At 48.7% G+C, this 20,729-nt stretch overlaps 1 protein-coding gene across 1 annotated transcript in view; it reads right to left on the bottom strand.

Annotated features, from left to right (window-relative positions):
* The window catches only part of PAPPA (pappalysin 1), a 259,190-nt gene extending 241,777 nt beyond the window's left edge, over window positions 1–17,413 (bottom strand). Inside the window, exon 1 of the mRNA XM_063144791.1 lies at window positions 16,906–17,413. Within this exon, the coding sequence (XP_063000861.1) occupies window positions 16,906–17,413 (508 nt within the window). The remainder of the gene's footprint in view (window positions 1–16,905) is intronic.
* Between the last annotated feature and the right edge of the window lie 3,316 nt (window positions 17,414–20,729).

A 20,729-nucleotide genomic window follows, 5' to 3' on the forward strand; every position in this document is an offset into this window, starting at 1 on the left:
CCCCCAAGGTCAAGTCTGTCACCTCCAGAATCTCATCCCTCCATCTTGCCCTTGGTCGGCCCCTCTTCCTTTTGCCTTCCACTTTCCCTAGCATCAGCCTCTTCTCCAGGGTGTCCTGTCTTCTCATTATGTGGCCAAAGTACTTCAGTTTTGCCTTTAATACCATTCCCTCAAGTGAGCAGTCTGGCTTTATTTCCTGGAGTATGGACTGGTTGGATCTTCTTGCAGTCCAAGGCACTCTCAGAATTTTCCTCCCACACCACAGTTCAAAAGCATCTCTCTTCCTTCGCTCAGCCTTCCTTATGGTCCAGCTCTCGCAGCCATAGGTTACTACGGGGAATACCATTGCTTTAACTATGCGGACCTTTGTTGTCAGTGTGGTGTCTCTGCTCTTAACTATTTTATCAAGATTTGTCCTTGCTCTCCTCCCAAGAAGTCAACGTCTTCTGATTTCCTGGCTGCAGTCAGCGTCTGCAGTAATCTTTGCACCCAGAAATGCAAAGTCTGTCACTGCCTCCACGTTTTCTCCCTCTACTTGCCAGTTATCAATCCAAAATTAAACCTATCTTATTCAATACAGAGGACCAAATTCTTATAATTATTGGACAAGTCCAAAAGATATGCCAAAAGACAGCAGCCATGCTTAAGGTCTCATTTGTATGCCCAGTTGTTCTCTTATATTGGGTATTCCAAGAATGGACGCTGTGCATTTCTGAGATGAAAAATGGGATTTCTAACAACCTAGTCTCACTTGAAGGATCGCAACCGAAGCTCAATGTACTCACTATTAGACTCTGCCCATGTTTACACCCTGTATGGTAGTGATCAGGTGAAGACTTTTTTATTCTCCCAGTATTTTAACAGTCTATGAATTAATTTTAACTTTGCTGTTTTAAATTTGTAATTTAAATTTGTATTTTTGCATTGCTGATGTTTTTATCTTGGTTGTGCTTTTATATTGTATTTTATATTATGGCTTTATACTGTTGCTTTATACTCTGAATGGTCTTAATTTTGTGAACTGCCCAGAGAGCTTCAGATATTGGGTGGTATAGAAAAGCAATAAATAAATAAATAAATAAACAAATAAATCGTAGAATCATAGTTGGAAGGGGCCTGTAAGGCCATTGAGACCAACCCCCTGTTCATTGCAGGAATCCATCTTAAAGGATCCCTGACAGATGGTTGTCCAGCTGCCTCTTGAAGGCCTCTAGTGTGGGAGAGCCCACAACCTTCCTAGGTAACTGGTTCCATTGTCGTACTGCTCTAACAGTCAGGAAGTTTTTCCTGATGTCCAGCCGGAATTTGGCTACCTCTAACTTGAGCCCATTATTCCGTGTCCTGCACTCTGGGAGGATCGAGAAGAGATCCTGGCCCTCCTCTGTGTGACAACCTTTCAAGTATTTGAAGAGTGCTATCATGTCTCCCCTCAATCTTCTCTTCTCCAGGCTAAACCTGCCCAGTTCTTTCAGTCTCTTCTCATAGGGCTTTGTTTCCAGACCCCTGATCATCCTCATTGCCTTCCTCTGAACCCCCTGCAATGGTTTACCCTTGCAGTGTTTTCAATGCAAAGTGGTGGTGGAGTCTTCTTTGGGTTAAAGACGTTATTGGGGAAATAGTCATATAAGACATCATCATCATTTCCTAATAAAACTCAGCAACTAAAGCATCCATCCTCAACCTAGTGTCATCCAGATGTTTTGGACTTTCAACCTCCATCAGCCCCATCCAGCACGGCCAATGGTCAGGAATGCTGGGAGTTGCAGTCCAAAACATCTAGGAGGCAACAGGTTGAGAAATGGTGATCTTACGCATGTAATACAGTAGGCTGCACATTGGATAAATCTATTAGCTTTGCTTACTGGGTTGCTTGCTCATTTTCCCAATTCTAAGGCCATAGCTAGACCTAAGGTTTATCCCTGGATCATCCAGGGGTCAAACCTGTTCATCTAGGTGACACACAGGGGATCCAGTGCTCAGGCAGGGGCGAACCCTGGATGATCCCAGGATAAACCTTAGGTCTAGCTGTGGCCCTAAGGTTTATCCCTGGATCGTCCAGGGGTCAAACCTGTTCATCTAGGTGACACACAGGGGATCCAGTGCTCAGGCAGGGGCAAACCCTGGATCATCCCAGGATAAACCTTAGGTCTAGCTGTGACCTAAGTTTGGTTTGTCCCAAACTTTTATTATTATTATTTGTTTAAAAAGTCTGTACAAAAATCGGTACACATTTTTGAGTGCATGTCTCCTAATGCATGTATTTCCTTATGCAGGTTTGCCTAATATTGGCAGGTAACGGTCCGAATATATTGCATTCTTTACCTTATTCTAGCCAATACATACATTTTTGTCTGCACTTCCTCCTAGGATACACATTTTATATGCATGTTTGTTTTTATTTTTAAATTGGACAGCTCCGCTGCAAAAGACGGAGAAGTTAAATTTCGAAGGGTAAAGGAGTTTCCGTTTGTACGTTGGTTTGGAAGTGCAAAATTAGTTAAGTTCAAATGAAAGCTAATTCCTCCTTCATCCCTAATGGGGCCTCATTGTTCACGCATCTGCATTTATTTGCGTGCACTCGAGGGGAAAAAGAGAACTAGCAGAGTGTTGGAAGACTTGGGTTCAATTCCTCAGTCACCCATGAAGGTCATTGCTTAAGTTTGGACCAGTCACACAACTTCAACTACCATCCAGTGTTGACATGCAACTTTGTATGCTGCCTAAGCAGTTTGGAGGCCAGTTTTATTTATGTATTTATTTCATCTCTGTACTGCCCTATAATCAATGCTATCAAGGTGGGCTTGTTTAAAGATACATATTTTCCCTGCCTTTTCCAACAAGGGAAAAGACATATTTTCATCTGATCCAGAGGAAAGGCCTAGGACCGCTGGGTGGAAATTGCAGGAAATCTGATTTTGGGTAGACAATAATAATAATAATAATAATAATAATAATAATAATAATTGTTATTATTATTGGATTGAGGCGGGGAACAACACTAAATAAAATATAATACATATTATATTTATCTATAATACACATTATAAAATATAATACGCATTAAGAGAAACTCTCTAATGATAAGAGCTGTTTGATGGTGGAAGGGTTTTGCCTTGGGAAGTATTTAAGCAGAAGGCAAACTTCTATCTGCCAGGGATGTCCTAGTTGCATAGGGTGACCCTATGAAAAGGAGGACAGGACTCCTGTATCTTTAACAGTTGCATAGAAAAGGGAATTTCAGCAGGTGTCATTTGTAAATATGGAGAACCTGGTGAAATTCCGTCTTCATCACAACAGTTAAAGCTGCAGGAGCTATACTAGACTGACCAGATTTAAAAGAGGGCAGGGCACCTGCAGCTTTAACCATTGTGATGAAGAGGAAATTTCACCAGGATCCCCATATATACAAATGACACCTGCTGAAATTTCCTTTTCAATACAACTATTAAAGATACAGGAGCCCTGTCCTCTTTTTCATATGGTCACCCTATAGTTGCATCCTGCGTTGTAGTTCCTGATATGAGCCTGGGGTTGGCCAGGATGACCTCAACTGTATGATCTTATGAATTATGTTCCCAGAGACAGAGACCCCATTCAGAAGACACCTTAAACCATGGCTTTAACCATGGTGCTTAAACCAGAAAGCCGGGTCGTGATCAGAAGACACCTTAAACCATGGCTTTAACCACAATGAATAAGGGCTTTTGCTTTATTTACCATAGTTAAAGCCATGGTTTAAGGTGTCTTCTGAATGCAGTTCGACTTTCTGGCCTAACCACCATGGTTAAAGCCATGGTTTAAGGTGTCTTCTGAATGGGGCCAGATATAACGTCTAGAGGCCCAGGACAGAGAAGTGAATGCAGAACAACTATGGCCATAGCTAGACCTAAGGTTTATCCCGGGATCATCCCGGGTTCATCCCTGCCTGAGCGCTGGATGCCCTGTGTGGCACTTAGATGAACAGGTTTGACCCCAGGACAATCCTGGGATAAACCTTAGGTCTAGCTGTGGCCTATATGTCCAACAACCTGTGCTCATCACCAACTTTTTAAAAAGGCCATCCTCATCACCTCCCCAAAGGCAAAGGTGAGACAGCGAGGTAGACCGGCCATGGGAAACTAGGACCTCTGGAGTCCGTGTGTTGTGCTCGTGACTTCCGAATCGTGGTTGTTTTGGTGGTGGGTTGTTGTCACAGTGTCCCTCCTCACAAGCATATTTCTGTTTCATGAGTGCTCTTAAGAATCCCTTTCCACGCGACGGAAGAAAAGAGTGCACAAGGCAGAGCTTTCGACAGGCAGATAGCCACGCTGCCTGCCAAAGAGATCCCTATAAAGCGGATGCACTGTCAGAAACATCCAGTAACCCCGTTGTGGGTTTCCCGGCCAAGGCGAGAGAGGATGAGTGCTTGGCTGGCTTTCATTTGATTTCACTCCCCTTTCTCTTCCCTTCTGGGCTTCCCCCACAGGGTGCATGTTTGTAAACAGGAGAGGAAATATTTATTCCTGGAGAGACTGCCATTTTAGAGTCAGGGGGAGCAAGAAAGTTTTGTGGTGGTGGTGGGGCGCTCCTGGGCCCGAAAGCCAAAGCTTCACACACAGCTCTCAGCAGACGCACAAAGGACTTACTGTAGAAACCGTACGTGGAGAGATTTCTTTCTTTCGTTTTTACAAGGCCAGTGGGAAGACAATAGGTGCAGGCTGAAAAGCGAGCAGGCTCATCCTCCAGAAGGGCTTCCCAGTTCGTGCAACACGCCCAAATTAAATCATCCTCCGTAGCCAACGGAGGCCTCACCCCGAGTGACAAGGGTCCTCCTCCACGCAACGCTGATTTCCCCTGGTGCTCTCCATAAATCTCGAGCCTATTTCAGTTACGCCCACACACGCATCAGGGAAACACCACTAACCTTTGTTCCAAGGAGTTCCTCCCCTTCCCCGTATAAATCCAGAGTAATTGAGAACAGAGCTTAGACCTCAGCGTGCAGCGTTAGGAGATCACACATTGCCAAAAACCCGAACATTTCAAGGCCCCTCTTATTCGGGGACTTCACCTTTCGAGGCCAAATTATTCTACCTGGGGTCGCATATCCCCCACCCACCCACCCACTTTCCCTGCCTGGGTCGGATGCAGCCCTGCGGCGAACTGCCTGAAAAATGCTCCAGGAGCAAAGGCTAGAATTTTGTGTTGCGCAATTCAGGGGTTCCATTCGCTCCAAACAGAATAGGACGTCAGCGGTGGAGAACTTGTTTGGAGTGGATCTCAAACTGGAGACCTCAGCAGTACATCTCTAGCGCCTTCCCACCCAACAATCTCCTAACACTGAGGTGCCACAAAACACAGAAGGGGTGGGTAAGAATTATTATTATTATTATTATTATTATTATTATTATTATTATTATTATTATTATTATTTCCCGCCTTTTTCCTAATACTGGGACTCTAGGCGGCTTTACAGATTAAAACACGTGTAGTTAAAACATCTAGAGACATACAAAAGTTTGAAAAATGTTTAAACATGCTGCATTATTAAAGCATTTAAAACACAAATAATAATTAAAAACACACACCCAGTGCATAAACAACGCATAAGCAGAGGTCCAGACTGTTTCCCAAAGGCCTGCTAGAACAAAAAGGGTTTTTCCTGCATCCGGAAGGAGGAAGCCAATCTAGTGTCCATGGGAAGGGAGTTCCAGAGCCTCTGGGCAGCCACTGAGAAGGCCCTCTCCTGTGTTCCCACCAGGCATGCCTGTGATGGTGGTGGCACTGAGAGAAGGGCCTCCCCCTGAGGTTCTCAGACGAGGGGACCTCCTCAAGGAGAATATGGTCTTTCAAACGACCTAGACCCGAGCCATATAGGGCTTTATAGGTGAATTGTGCCCGGAAACAGACTGGAAGCCAGTGGAGCTGTTTTCACAGGGGAGTTGTCTGCAATCTGGCTGCAGCTCTTTGAACCAGCTGGAGTTTCTGGATTTTGCTCACTTCGTTCTTTGATCAGAAATGACGTCTGCAAATTTCTTCGTATATGGGACAGGATGCACCTGAGATTGTTATAATTTTATTTTCAAATTAGAATCGGGGAGAAAGCGAAACTCGCTGATTTGTCTATCCCTAGAACATCGGCGGAGTAGGTCAGCCTTCCCCAACTTGGTTCCCTCCAGGTGTGTTGGACTACAATTCCCAGCATGGCCCAGCACTTGGATAGCTTTAAATGGAGATTTGAGAAATTCACAGCGCATATGGCTATCAATGGTTACTAATCATGATGGCTGTATATTATGTCCAGTCTCAGAGGCAGTATGCACCTCAATACTAGTTGCTGGGGAACATTGGGTGGGAAGGTGCTGTTGCACTCATGTCATAGAATCATAGAATCATAGTAGAGTTGGAAGGGGCCTATAAGGCCATCAAGTCCAACCCCCTGCTCAATGCAGGGATCCACCCTAATGTCTTGCTTGTGGGTTTCCCACAGGCAGCTGGTTGGCCATTGTGCGAACAGACTGCCGGACTAGATGGACTCTTGGGTCATAGCTAGACTTGGCGATATTCCTGGGATCGCCCTGGGATCGTCCCTGTGCATCCACATGACACACAGGGCATCCCGGGAGCAGGGAGGGATGATCCCTCAATTTCCCTGGGATATGGCTCTATCTCCTGTTGTGCTTTTTCTGCGGTCTCGGGGTGATCCTGGCTCCTCGAGAGTAACTATGAGGGGCAGGGACCCGGGTACAGGGCACAGAGTCCCTCAGGAGCTCTGTGCCCATTGGGGGTGGTGGTGGGGGAGGAACTGGTCTCAGTCCTTGTGAACGTAGCCCGCACACACACATGCGCATGGACCCATGTGATAACAGATGTGCAGAAATTCAGAGAGATTAAGGTTATCGTCTCCCCACTATTTGCTTGTCAAGCTACGGCAATCAGATGGAAGTTTTACCAATGAGGGAGATGGATGGGAATCGTGACCAGAAATACAGGAAGGGATGGGGGGAGGGGATCTTCATGGCGCTAGGTGGGCACCACCTCCCTCTTCAACCCTGTGCTTTTCCTCTCCCAGGGTGAGGAAGGAGCACCAGATTTCTGGGTGCCCATCCTGGTCCCAGAGCCACCCCATCCCTCTTCCTGGTGGAAGGCGACCAATCACTGGTCAATTTCCACCAGGCCCCGCCCACAGGTTGACCCAGGATTGGCCGTGGAGCGATGTTACATGCCAGAAGTGCTGTGTTGACATCGCTCTGTTAGAAAAAGCCCCACGGTGGCTGTGATGCTGCACCTGCATCATCTAACTGACGCGGCGCAGGTTCACAGCCCCCTGGAATAGGATGATAAGGAAGAGAAAGTGGGAATGCACAGAAGTCTTGCACACTTATATCACATGGCTGAACATAGTGTTTTGGTTTTTAACACTGGAGGGAAAGTAATTTGTTTTGGAAGAAGCAGATACGGTGGATGTAGGAGAACAGCAGCTATTAAGATGATGGAACTTCTCCTTTACTACTATAAAGTAGAAATACAATATACCGCATGCCATAGTGGGGAAGACCGTAGCGACTAGGGAAGGGTCATAACTCAGTGGTGGAGTATCTGCTCTGCATGGCATCTCCAGGTAGATCCAAGAAAGAATCCTGTACTGGAGAAACCACAGAGTACTGCTGCCCGTCAGAGTTGACAATACTGGGCCAGATGGACCAACGTAGCTTCCTGTGTACCTTCTGCTCAGTCCGCTCTCCACTTAGATGGGCAACTCTACAGGCCCTGCTTTTCTTTCTTCTTAGGGTTCATTATCTTCAAACCAGACTTTCACTGGAAAGGCTTTTGAATTGTGGACCATGTTCTTTCAGGTAGGACACATGACCGTGTATCTAAGCTGGCGTGAGAGTTCGTTGCCTGGGTGCTGAGTGTGATTCCTTCTGGTCACCCCACCTAAAATAAGATATTATAGAGCTGGGAAAAGAGCAACTAAAATGATCAAGCGACTATGAGGGAAGGTTACAACAGCTGAGAAAAGGAAAGGAAAGGAACCTCTCATGCAAGCACTGAGTCACTACTGACTCTTGGAGGGACACCAGCTTTAGCTGACGTTTTCTTGGCAGGCCTTATAGCGGGGTGGTTTGCCGTTGCCTTCCCCAGCCGTTAGCGGCCTACAACAGCTAGGATTGGAAAAAAACTTGGGGGGAAAACGAGGCTAAGGGGAGATGTGATAGAGGTGTTCAAAATGATGCGTGGTGTGGAGAATGTGGACAGGGAGACATTTTTCTCCTTCTCCCATAATATGTAAACCTGGGGTCATCCCATGAAGCTGATGGGTGGGAAATTCAGGACAAATAAAAGGAAGTAGCTTGACAGCCATCTGTCAGGGACGCTTTGAGGTAGCTTCCTGCATTGAGCAGGGGGTTGGACTCGATGGCCTTAGAGGCCCCTTCCAACTCTACTATTCTATGATTCTATGATAAGTACTTCTTCACACAGTGCATTGTTAAATTATGGAATTCACTCCCACAAGATTCACTCCCACAAGATGTTTTTAGGCTGTTTTAACCATGTATACTATGTTTTTAATCAGTATTTTATGTATTTACTGCTGTTCCCCGCCTCGATCAAAATGGAGAGGCAGGTAAGAAATAAATTGATGATGATGATGATGTAGTGATGGCCACCAATTTGGATGGCTTTTAAAGAGAGTTCAATAAATTCCTGGAGGAGAAGGCTATCAAGGGCTACTAGCCCTGATGGTTGTGTGCTATCTCCAGTATCAGAGGCAGTAAGCCTGTGTGCACCAGTTGCTGGGGAACATGGGTGGGAGGGTGCTGTTGTACCATGTCCTGCTTGTGGGTCCCTGGCTGACGTGAACAGAATGCTGGACTAGATGGACCCTTGGTCTGATCCAGCATCAGGGCTCTTCTTATGTTCTGAAGAAGAAGAAGAAGAAGAAGTCATCCTGCTTGTTCATCCCTGGCCGATGGCTAGTTGGCCACTGTGTGAACAGAGTGTTGGACTAGATGGACCCTTGGTCTGATCCAGCATCAGGGCTCTTCTTATGTTCAGAAGAAGAAGAAGAAGAAGAAGAAGAAGAAGAAGAAGAAGAAGAAGAAGAAGAAGAAGTAGTCATCCTGCTTGTTCATCCCTGGCTGATGGCTGGTTGGCCACTGTGTGAACAGAGTGCTGGACTAGATGGACCCTTGGTCTGATCCAGCAAGGCTCTTCTGATGTTCTGAGGTCCAATAGTAGGCACAAAGTCCGATGCAAAGCATTCCTAACCATGCACAGAACCACAGTTTTAAGGGTTTTTTTTTTTTGCTGTGCTGCTTAAAGGAATCTTTCCCTGACTGCCTCTTCCCTTTCATCTTGGATCCTGCTGCAACCTTGCTTTCACCAGGGAATGAAAGTTTGGGAAAACAGAGGCGCTTCCTGTCAAACCGGGCTCTGTTAACTCAGGATCATGTTCTCAACCAGGCATCCGGAACAGATGGAAAGACAGCGAGCACAAGGGGACGGGGGAAGCCCTTACAATTAACTTTTGCTTCCCCCAGCGAATCCGCCTTTTCGATTCCGACTCATTCGCTGGGCTGTCAGGGAGTCAATCGGTGTTGTCCCCAAACATGGAGACCTCTCTGTCGCAAGTCGAAGGGCAGAGCACGACATGTGTTCTGTAGGGAAGTGGGTAGGTTTTGTTTTGTGGTTTGTGTGTGTGTTTCGGAGCCTGCCAAAGCAAGAAGAACCGTGCACTGCAATTTTAGAAGTGGCAAGGACGTATGTACCTTCAGATAGATAGATAGATAGATAGATGTTTGGGATAGATTCTAGGAGGGATCTGCAACTCTTTTGAAACTTTAACTTGAGCCCGTTATTCCGTGTCCTGCACTCTGGGAGGATTGAGAAGAGATCCTGGCCCTCCTCTGCGTGACAACTTTTCAAGTATTTCAAGAGTGCTATCATGTCTCTCCTCAGTCTTCTCTTCTCCAGGCTAAACTGTTCGGACTTTATACTGTTAGTTTTACCCTACCCTGTGCCTGTTTACCCTACCCTGTGCCTGTTGGCATTCTCTTCCCCTCCTTATTATTCTACTATGATTTTATTAGATTGTAATCCTATGCGGCAGGGTCTTGCTATTTACTGTTTTACTCTGTACAGCACCATGTACATTGATGGTGCTATATAAATAAATAAATAGATTAATAATAATAATAATAATAATAATAATAATAATAATAATGAAAACATGCCCAGTTCTTTCAGTCTCTCCTCATAGGGCTTTGTTTCCAGACCCCTGATCATCCGCTTTGCCCTCCTCAAAACCCCCTCCAGCTTATCTGCGTCCTTCTTGAAGTATGGGGCTCAGAACTGGATGCAATACTCAGGATGAGGCCTAACCAGGGCCAAACAGAGGGGAACCATTACCTCGTGTGATCTGTGCACCTTTGATCGGCTCTGTGTTTTGTTTTAGCCCCTTCTTGATTAGTCGGTGTGTGTGTGGTGGAGGTTGGTTGGTTTTGCCTCCACTGCTTTTTATTGATCTGTTGTTAAAATTTAGGTGTTTTAATGTCTATTTTGATAACTGTCAGCTGCTTTCAGTGTATCAACAGGAATATCCAAATAAACAAGTAGGACCAGCAACAAAATGTTGCCCCTTAGAATGAACATGATCCGGATCCCAGCCAGCCATGCTCCTTTCCATGATACTCCATTCCATCACCACTCATTTTTCATTTGCCTTCGATGCCCACTGAGCATGCTGGGGCTTCATTAGGGTGTTTTTTGGGGAGGGAATATTCTTCCTTCAGGGGTTTTCCCCTAAAGATGTTTTAATTTTTGTACAAGCCTGCTAATAACTCACTTTTCGGTGCGGACGGGACAGTTTTGGCTATGTACAAATCAACTCTCTGAGAATGAATTATAGGAAATACTTTCATAAATACTTTGTGACTCATCCTTCCCGCAAAGCCATGCAGTCTATGTTGGGCTGAGAGTCTGTGACTGGCCCAAAGTCACTCAGTGAGCTTCCGTGGCCAAGCAGGGACTAGAACCTGTATCTCCCAACTCCCAGTCCAACACTCTAACCACTACACCACACTGGCACATAGTGTTCCACCCCCCAAGTTCCTACACCTAAAAATAAAGCAAGATGCTAGTCCTCATTGTTCTGAATAAGGTAGGAATATAGAAAACAGCCCGATTGGTCTACATTCATGGCCACGGACTCTCCAGGGCTTCAGACAGGTGTCTTTTCCAGCTTTACCTGCAAATGTCTGAGCCTGAACCCCTGTATCTTCTGCCTATAAAGCACTCTTCAAATACTTGAAAGGTTGTCACACAGAGGAGGGCCAGGATCTCTTCTCGATCCTCCCATAGAGCAGGACATGGAATAACGGGCTCAAGTGACAGGAAGCCAGATTCCAGCTGGACATCAGGAAAAACTTCCTGACTGTTAGAGCAGTACGACAATGGAACCAGTTACCTAGGAAGGTCGTGGGCTCTCCCACACTAGAGGCCTTCAAGAGGCAGCTGGACAACCGTCTGTCAGGGATGCTTTAGGGTGGATTCCTGCATTGAGCAGGGGGTTGGACTTGATGGCCTTGTAGGCCCCTTCCAACTTTACGATTCTATGATTCTATGATTCTGTGTGCTTCACAGCTGAGTTGCAACCCTTCCCAGTTCAAAAACAACAACAAAGGTTTGGCAGCAAGAGGACTTGCTAGCCCCTTCAGGAAGGAAGGGTAATCTCTCCTTACGCTCACTGCTGGTCCGAGGAAAAGCCATCATTTGTGAAGGATCCTCTAAGAGACTTGCTCTTTGGCTGACTTCCAGGTGTTTATACACACAGCCAAACCTGGCCTGGAGTCAACTTCCCCCCCCCCCCTTGACAAGCATGGGTAGGGGTAAGAGAGAAAGAGAGAGAGAGAGAGAGAGAGAGAGAGAGAGAGAAGGAAAGGGAGAAAGTCTAATTCATTCAAACTCACAACTGCTAAACGGGGCATTTCTGAGCATTGGACAGGTCATGAACTAATCTCCAACTATTCACTTAAAGACACTTAGAATCATAGAAGTGTGGAGTTGGAAGGGTCTACAAGGACCATCTAGACCAACCCCCTGCAATGTGCAAGAAACCAATTCAAGCATCCCGGAGAGGTGGCTGCCCAGCCTCTTCTTAAAAACCTCCAGAGATGGAGAACCCACAACCTTCCTAGGGAGACTGTGCCACTGTTGTACAGATCTTAGCGTCAGGAAGATTTTCCTTATATTTAATTGAAATCTAGGTAGCTGTAACTTATCCCCATTATTTCAGGTCCTATTTTCTGTGGGAATGGAAGATAGACCATCTTCCCTGTGGCATCCTTTTATGTACGTGAACACTGCTAACGTGTCTCCCTTCAGTCTTCTCTTCTCCAGACTGAACATCCTCAGGGCCTGTCTATATGTGACAAAAGCCCAGAGCTGGGTGAGCGGTGGCACGGGGTTGATTATATGACCCAGAAGGCACCACACAGGCATCCCGGGGCTTTCCCCCCGAAGCTCCGAAGCAAAAAAGTTGGGGAATGTACCCCAAGTTTTTTGTCTGGAGCGTGGTGGGGACAGCACATTGCTGTCTGTCGCTGCTGCTCTGGGGTCGTGTCGAAGCATGGCTGGGCGGATGGCGACCCCTGATTGGTCGCCGTCCACCAGGCAGAGGGGAGGGGATAGGCTGGCAAGGTGAGTGCCCCTGCATTGCCTCCAAGGGGAGAAGAATGCCCCTGCATTGCCTCCAAGGGGAGAAGAGCACCCCTTTTGCTGGGGAGAAGGTTCTCCCTTCCCCTGGCTTGAATCCCCTCAAGGTAAGGAGGAAAAACCAGGGAGAGACAGCAGCAATGGTGGCAGTGATAGCTCCCCCTTCCCATGATCCATATAAACCTCGCATTCCCTCCTTTGCATGGGGATATCAGGGTGCAACCCTGCAGTTGCGAAAGTGTGAGGTTTGGGGGCAATGCGGTGAAAGCTCGGTGCCATAAAGACCCCCCCCCCGCAAGTTCCTTCAGCCCGTCCTCATAAGGCATTGACTAGTCACAATCTTTGTCAGTGGCGCTTCATGGTTTTGGGCACGATGACATTAAGATTCACATAAGACAGCCTTGTTTGGCTGATTTTTTTCTTTTCTTTAAACAAACAAACTTCCGAAACCACACCACCACCCAAAAGATAAACTGTTATACCCTTCCACGTCCATCTCCTTTTGCTGAAAAGGGAAGACCGGTTTCCGTCGTGGGACCCACACAAGTCACAATGAAAGACCGCATAACTCTGTGTGTGTGTGTGTGTGTGTGTGTGAGAGAGAGAGAGAGAGAGAGAGAGAGAGGAGGGGGAAACCAGGCATCCCCAATCCGGAACAGCTTGCATTCTCCTTTTTACTTGGGATACTCTTCTCTTCTCTGGTTCGAAGCCAGAAAGGAGTGCGAAGGGGGTGAGCCTTAGAGGCGGGTCGTGGGTCCTTAAAAGTGAGAGTGTGCCATCTGGGGAGGGAGAGAAGAGGCCGAGCGGGGTGGGCAAAGGAAAGTTTAAGCCCCTCGCTGTTCCTGCTGTTGTTCTGCCCTGGCTTTCTCAGCTTTGTGAGGGACCCCTTGGAGTGACATCGACCGCATAGGTCAAGTATAGGGCACTCCAGATAACCGAAATGAAAGCGCTGTAGTGTGGCAGGAGAGGCAGAGAGCGGACCCAGAGACTGGTGAGTGATAAGCAAAGAGGGAGAGGAAGCATCTGCCTTTAGGGAAGGGTGGGAGGAAGGTTCTCCCGGAAAAGGGGAACCCTTGCTGTCACGTGAAGACATGTATGGATAGTAAGGGTGACCGAGACCACAACAGACGACACTCCAATTTGTATCATCCTTCCAACCTCTCCCCAGGCATTCTTTTGCTTGCAGCCTTTACAAACAACCCGGATTTACTAACTGAGGTTAGGAGAGATGCTACTCACTTAGTTTAGGACCACAGAAAGCGGCCAACATGAGTCAGACGCTGGGCCCATAAAGCCCAGTACTGTTGACACTGACTGGCAGCAGCGGATTCCCCAGGGTTTCAGGCAGGGTGTCTTCCTACCCTGCCTGGAGACGCTGGGCGGAGAAGGGGGTTAGGTGAGGTTTGAACCGCAGGCTTCCTCAGTCACGGCTCAAGTGCAGACTCACAATGCCACCGCAGGTCTCCTAAACGTTTCCCAGGCTTTTGAAGGACCTCTCCTCCACCAGCTAAACGAGGCAGTGGTGTAGTACAGTGGTTAGAGTGTCACAATAAGGCCATGGATTCGAATTTCCGCCCAGCCAGGAAGCTTACTGATTGAGATGCTGGCTCTCAGATGAGCCTACATCACAGGGTTGTTGTGGGGATAAACGCAGAAGGAGAGCCCCTATGTGGTGCTTTGGAGGAACGGCAGGATGAAAACGCAGTAAGGAAAGTAAAAGTACCCTAGATCACAACCCAAGCTATATCACAAAATATGATTTCTACTGCCAAGAAATATAATTGTCCATCTCTCTCAATCTTAATCTCTCTCTCTCTCTCTCTGTTTTACCCTGGAGGGGAAGTAATAAAAAGACGAGCTCTGGATGTGTCCTCCCGGGCCATCTCAAATTAAAAAGAAGAGATATGTCCCAAGACCTCATGATTTATCAAGCTGTCAGTTCAGCAAGCAGGTCAAGAGAGTGGGGTGGGCGAAAGGTTTTTATAGTGCAACATGATGTTGGAGTCAGCTGTTGACATTTGCAATATTGGAAGGAATTTCAAAAATGCTGAAAAGTGTGTGTGTGTTAAAACCCTTCATATACCGTGCTCTGGCCAAATAGTTATTACATGTCTAGGCTAGGGGCTGAGAACTCACAACACACCCAACACACCCAACACACGTGATTTTTTTTTTTTAAAGCAACATTAAATAACCGCTGCCGGCACTTTGCACAGTCCAAAGTTGTTTTAGAGAACCACATGCTTGATTCAGCCTTCTCCAGCCCGGCGCCTTCCAGGTGCATTTGACTACAGCTCCCATCACCCCCGTCACTTCCACTGGGGATAATGGGAATTATAGTCCACTGCATCTGGAAGGTCCCAGCTTGGGAGAAAGCGAGGGAAAGCTTGACTCGGACAAGGATAGGGCATATTCCCACACTCCAATCAAACCAGAAATAGTTTCCAAATCCACGATCCAACGAAACACTTCTCAGCCCCGTTGATTCCAAGACCACAGCTAGACCTAAGGTTTATCCTGGGATCATCCAGGGTTCTCCCCTGCCTGAGCACTGGATCCCCCATGTGTCACCTCGATGAACAGGTTTGACCCCTGGACGATCCAGGGATAAACCTTAAGTCTAGCTATGGCCCAAGGGGAGAGAAAGGGGCGCACGCTGGTGCGCATGGTTTTACCCCGAAGTCCAGCCCAACACTTACTCCCGAGTAAGTGCCTTCCTTCGGAATTGCAGTCCAGGAACCCAACGGCACGCATGTTTTCTCAGAAGTCGGTCACACGAAACTATAAGGCCACGGGGCAAACACCGGCCAAGCGGTCTGCCTTACCGGCTGATCCCGCGTCTGTTTACCCGGGAGTAAAGCCCCACCGGCTTCCGTCTCCCTGCGTTGACGATCGCCGCTTGTTCTGCAGCCCACTCTCCTACTCACATGCACGCCGAGGCGAGCCTCCTTCCTGCCAAGCGGGCTCGACTCCCGAGGAAGCGCGCTTGAGGGCGGTAGTCCCGCCGCACTCCTTGAAACGTAACCCCCCCCCCTCCATGACTTGGGCTGGATCGGGGCCAACTTGCCCCAAACGGACTCCGCTCACGCCCTCCCGACGTCCCCCAGGGGCCGCCGGTACGCCCGTTTGCTCGGAAGTAAGGGAACACGTGTGCGTGTGAGCCTTTGCACGGTTCCACCCCCCACCCCCCATTCACAAAAAAAAACCGAGGCAGGCGCGCGGGTGTGTGTTAAGCGAACCCAGCACGTGGTGCTGCTTTCTGTTGATTTCATCTGGCCGATGTTTGGCCACGGTGTGAACAGAGTACTGGACTAGCTGGACCCTTGGTTTGATCCAGCATCAGGGCACTTCTGATGTTCTTGACACGACCAAGAAAGCTCACCCTCTCTCTCACACACACACACTCAGGCCACAGCTAGACCTCAGGTTTATCCTGGGATCACCCAGGGTTGGCCCCTGCCTGAGCACTGGATCCCCTGTGTGTCACTTAGACCGTGGCTAGACCTAAGGTTTATCCCTGGATCGTCCAGGGTTCAAACCTGTCCATCTAGGTGACCCGCAGGGGATCCAGTGCTCAGGCAGGGGCGAACCCTGGAGGATCCCAGGATAAACCGTAGGTCTAGCTGTGGCCTGAATTCAGGGAGGTTATTTCACCCTCCAACTGGTAGGAAACGGGGGACCCAATTTCATTTGGCGATGTATAGGTAAAAGTGTCTGCAACGCCTTTAATTCCACCCCACCATGCCTGCTGTGGAGCAAATCTGGCGCGCTGGATTCAGAGATATTGTCAAAGAGGAGATTGGCAAGGAAAGGATCCGGTTGCCAAAAAGCATAGAAGAAGTGGGAGAGATCTGTGAAGAGCACAAGGGAGAGTCTCCTACTTCCATGAGTGATTTGATTTTCAATTTGCTCTTGCCCCATATCCACATAAGCTGTAGCTAGACCTCAGGTTTATCCTGGGATCATCCAGGGTTCGCCCCTGCCTGAGCACTGGATCCCCTGTGTGTCCCCTAGATGAACAGGTTTGACCCCTGGGATCCAGGGATAAACCTTCGGTCTAGCTATGTCCGTCCCCCGTCCCCCAACACACGTGCCCACTTTGCCAAAGCAGCGCTTCGTGGCACTTGGTCCCCGAAGTGCGGCCGGCCGGTTCAGACGCGCGGCGCCGCCGCCGCCGCCTCCCCCCTTCCTCCGCCGCCCGGGCCCCCTTACCTGCGATGACAGCCGGCGCCTTCTGGCCTCCCTCGGGCCTCAGCCACGCTTGGACGGTGAACGCGTCCCGGGGTAGTTCCAGCCCCGCCTTGAGCCGCAGCTGCTCGCCTTGGCCGCGGAAGTAGAGCGCTTTGCTCGGGGCATGCCTCTCGCCTTCGCTTCGAGCCCCCGCCGCCGCCGCCGCCGCTTCGTGCGCTCGCCGCCGCCGCCGCCGGGGGACCCGCAGTGCCTCCTGCCCGGCCGCCGAGCGCCTACCCCGGGCTAACCTGGTGGCGCAGGTGCCCGGGGCGGGGTAGTGCAAGCGCAGCGCGCGCTGCTGCTGCTGCTGCTGCTGCTGTTGGTGGGGCGGCGGCGGCGGCTGCTGTTGGGGCGGCGGCGGCGGCCGGGTGTCTCTCCGCGCCCGGCGGGAGCGCAGCTCCAGCCCGCATTCGGAGCGGCCGGCGCGGGCAGCCGCCGCCGCGGCGCACACCAGCGCGAAAGGCAGCAGCAGCGCGGTCCAGCGCCGCATCTCCGAGCGCTTCTCCCGCCCCCCCACCCCCACCCCCTTGCTCCCCTGCAAGTCCTCCCGGGATGCGAGGTTTGGGGCGCTTCCTCGTCGCAGCTTTTCTCGCCTCTCCTTCGCCCTTCTTGGAGACTTGCTCTTTTTATAACCCTTCTCAGTTGCTTCTCTCTCTCTCTCTCTCTCTCTCTCTCTCTCTCTTCTCTCTCTCTCTCTCTCCCCACTTCCCCCCCACACGCGCACCGTGTCTCTCTCCCCCCCTTTTTTTTGTTGCTTTGAGGGTGTTTTTATTTTGTTTTGTTGTTTTTACTCTTCTTTTGCAACCAAAATAAAAATGAGATTTTTTGAAAACTCCTCCGGACTTGCCCTCCTCTTTCTCCCTCTTCTGTCTTTCTCTCCTCTCTCTCTCTCTCTCTCTCTCTCTCTCCGTTTTCTCCCCTCTCTTTCCCCCTTCTTCTTAAAAAGAAACAGCTTCGACTAAAGGGAGAATCGGGCACAGGAGGGTCCCTCCCCCTTTCCCAAAAGATGCTCTAATCCATTTAATATTTTTTTTTTGCCTCCTTTATAACATAAGCCACAACCCCCTCCTCCCCTCAACCCCCCTCCTTTCTTCTCTACTTAAATGAAAGAAAAAAAAAGGGGGGGAGCCCCCTTAAAGATGATGAGTAAACAAGAAACTGCCAATCTAGGCGTGTGGGTTTCCTGGGTGTGTGTGTGTGTGTGTGTGTGTGTGTGTGCTCCACCTCTGTGGATTCCCCCCCCTCTCCAAAACTGCAGAGATCCTGACTAATCAATCACTTTGATTTGGGAGGGGGGACGACACCCAGGGAGAGCTACGCAGGTTGGAGTACTTGGAGGGGGGTCTTTCACTTCCTTTCTCGCCCCTTTCACTGCTGCTCCCTTTCCTTTTATTTTTATTTTTTTTTTTAAAAAAAGGGAAGGGTAGTCAATATGAAGGTAAACGCTCTGATCACAATTTCCCTTTTAGACCTGTCCAAAACACACATTCCTATCTCTCCCCCCCCTCCCCTTTTGGCAGAAGAGGCGGCTCTTTTCCCCTTCTGAGGAACCCCTTTGCTGGTAAACCTCATCCGTATATTATTATTTTTTCCTGCAGCGCATAAAGAGTCTTGAAACTTGATTCTCTGATTCCAACCCCCCCTCCGCTTAATTGCGCTCTCTCTCTCGCTCTCGCTCTCTCTCTCGCTCTCTCTTTCTCTCTCTCTCTCTCTCTCTCTCTCTCTCTCTCTGTGTGTGTGTGTGCCTTAAATTTCCTCTTTTCCTCTTATTATTTCTTTAAAAGTTATGCAACCAACAGCCGGACTCCCCCTTTTCTGGTCCCCTTCCTCACCCAGTGCAACCAAATGTTGCATCCAAGGTTCCCATCGGATCACCGGGAAGCTAAAACGCTTGTCGTTCCAGAAGCTGGGATAAGATGAGCCAGGCAAGGCGGCGGGGCGCGCGGGGGGGGGGGGGGAGAGAGAGGGGGCTGTTAGAGAGTTTCTACTCCCCCCTCTCCCAAAGAAAAGAAGGGGAAAGAAAATAAACCTTTTGATTTAATTTGGGTTTTGAATTCAAAAGCATTAAGCTGAACATGGATGCTTTAAGGCTGATATTTTTTAAAAAATAAAATCTCCCCCTCTCTCAAATAGCCGATTGTCTTAGGGGGTTTAACTGTCCTTCCTTAAACCGAGTTGTAGCCACAGGTAAGGCTGGCTGGTTTGCGGATCGCTTTCTGGGCCGGGACGTTTTCGGTTTTTGCTTGTTGTGTGTGTGTGTATAATATATATGTGTGTGTATGTGTGTGTGTGTGTTTGTGCGTATTTCAGTCTTGAAAGATCTCAAAAGCTCCCCCTGATGGCAGCAAAGAGGTGTGTGTGTTTTTTTTTAAAAAAAGAAACTCTCCCTAAGTTAAGTGGAAAAGAGTTGTGGCCTTAGCGAGGCCCTTACTCCAACCCCATCCAGAAAGCCCGCAGATTGAATCTCCCATTTCATTAATTCACAGTTCCAGGCCCGGACAGAGATTTGTCTTGCTTTCTTTTCGTATCTGAGAAATGTCTCGCAGGCATCTGTATGTCACATCCATGTTTCAGCCTCGGCGCTGGTTCTCTCCAGTCCTGGACCCACCACTCAAAAGGGCTGGAGCGGTCCTCGAAAAGCCTGAAGTCGTTCGTGCACAATGCTCCCAACCCACGGGCGGTCTTTCTTGTTTCCAGCCCATGAAAGTGCGTGGTGCTGTCCATAATAGAAAAAGAGGGCACATCTCTACCAGAAACAATCAGTCCCCCCTTAATCCGTATACCTAACAATTGGGGTACCAAGCAGGCTGCTCCCACGGTGTGCCCACCCCCAACCCCCGTAGCGTGACCCTGAGCTCTGAGGAACGACATGGAGAAGGGACGGTTACGTAGGAACATAAGGAGAGCCGTGCTGGATCGGACCAAGGGTCCATCTAGTCCAGCACTGTTGACTCAGGCCATAGCTAGACCTAAGGTTTATCCCTGGATTGTCCAGGGGTCAAACCTGTTCATCTAGGTGACACATCGAGGATCCATTTCTTAGTCAGGGTCGAACCCTGGATGATCCCAGGATAAACCTTAGGTCTACCAGTGGCCACAATGACCAACCAGCGGTTGACCAGGGACTCAAAAGCAGGACATGGTGCAACAGCACCCTCCCACATTCCCCAACAACTGGTGTCTATAATTGAATCAGAGAATTGTGGAGTTGGGAGGGACCACAAGGATTATCTAGTCCAACCATGCAATGTGCAGGAAAACCAGTTAAACCATTCATGAGAGGTGGCTGTCCAGCCTCTCCTTAAAATTCTCCGGAGATGACCCCACAACCTTCGTAGGTAGACAGTTCCACTGTTGTACACAGATCTCACTGTCAGGAAGATTTTTCTTATATTTAATCGAAGTCTAGGTAGCTGTAACTTATCCCCGTTTTTTCAGGTCCTACTTTTTGTGGCCATGGAAAATAGTTCTTGAACATCTTCCCTGTGGCATCGTTTTATGTACATGAATGCTGCTAACAGGGCCGGCGCTACCATTAGGCCAACGAGGCAGCCGCCTAGGGCGCAGACCTCAGAGGGGCGCAGTACTGCCCTTTAAGGGTCACGGTTTTATACAAATTAGCTGTTTTAAGAAAAATAAAAATAAAAGGAAAATATAATAGTTCAGAAACTCTTCTTGAACAACTGAATTGAAGTTGGCATTTTTTTTTGGTTGGTGGTGGTGCAAGTAGCTCGCCTTGCCTAGGGCACAAAATAGTTTGGCACCAGCCCTGGCTGCTAACATGTGTCCCTTTAGTCTTCTCTTCT

The sequence above is a fragment of the Elgaria multicarinata genome, chromosome 19 (genome assembly GCF_023053635.1).
Source record: "Elgaria multicarinata webbii isolate HBS135686 ecotype San Diego chromosome 19, rElgMul1.1.pri, whole genome shotgun sequence".
Classification (NCBI taxonomy): domain Eukaryota; kingdom Metazoa; phylum Chordata; class Lepidosauria; order Squamata; family Anguidae; genus Elgaria; species Elgaria multicarinata.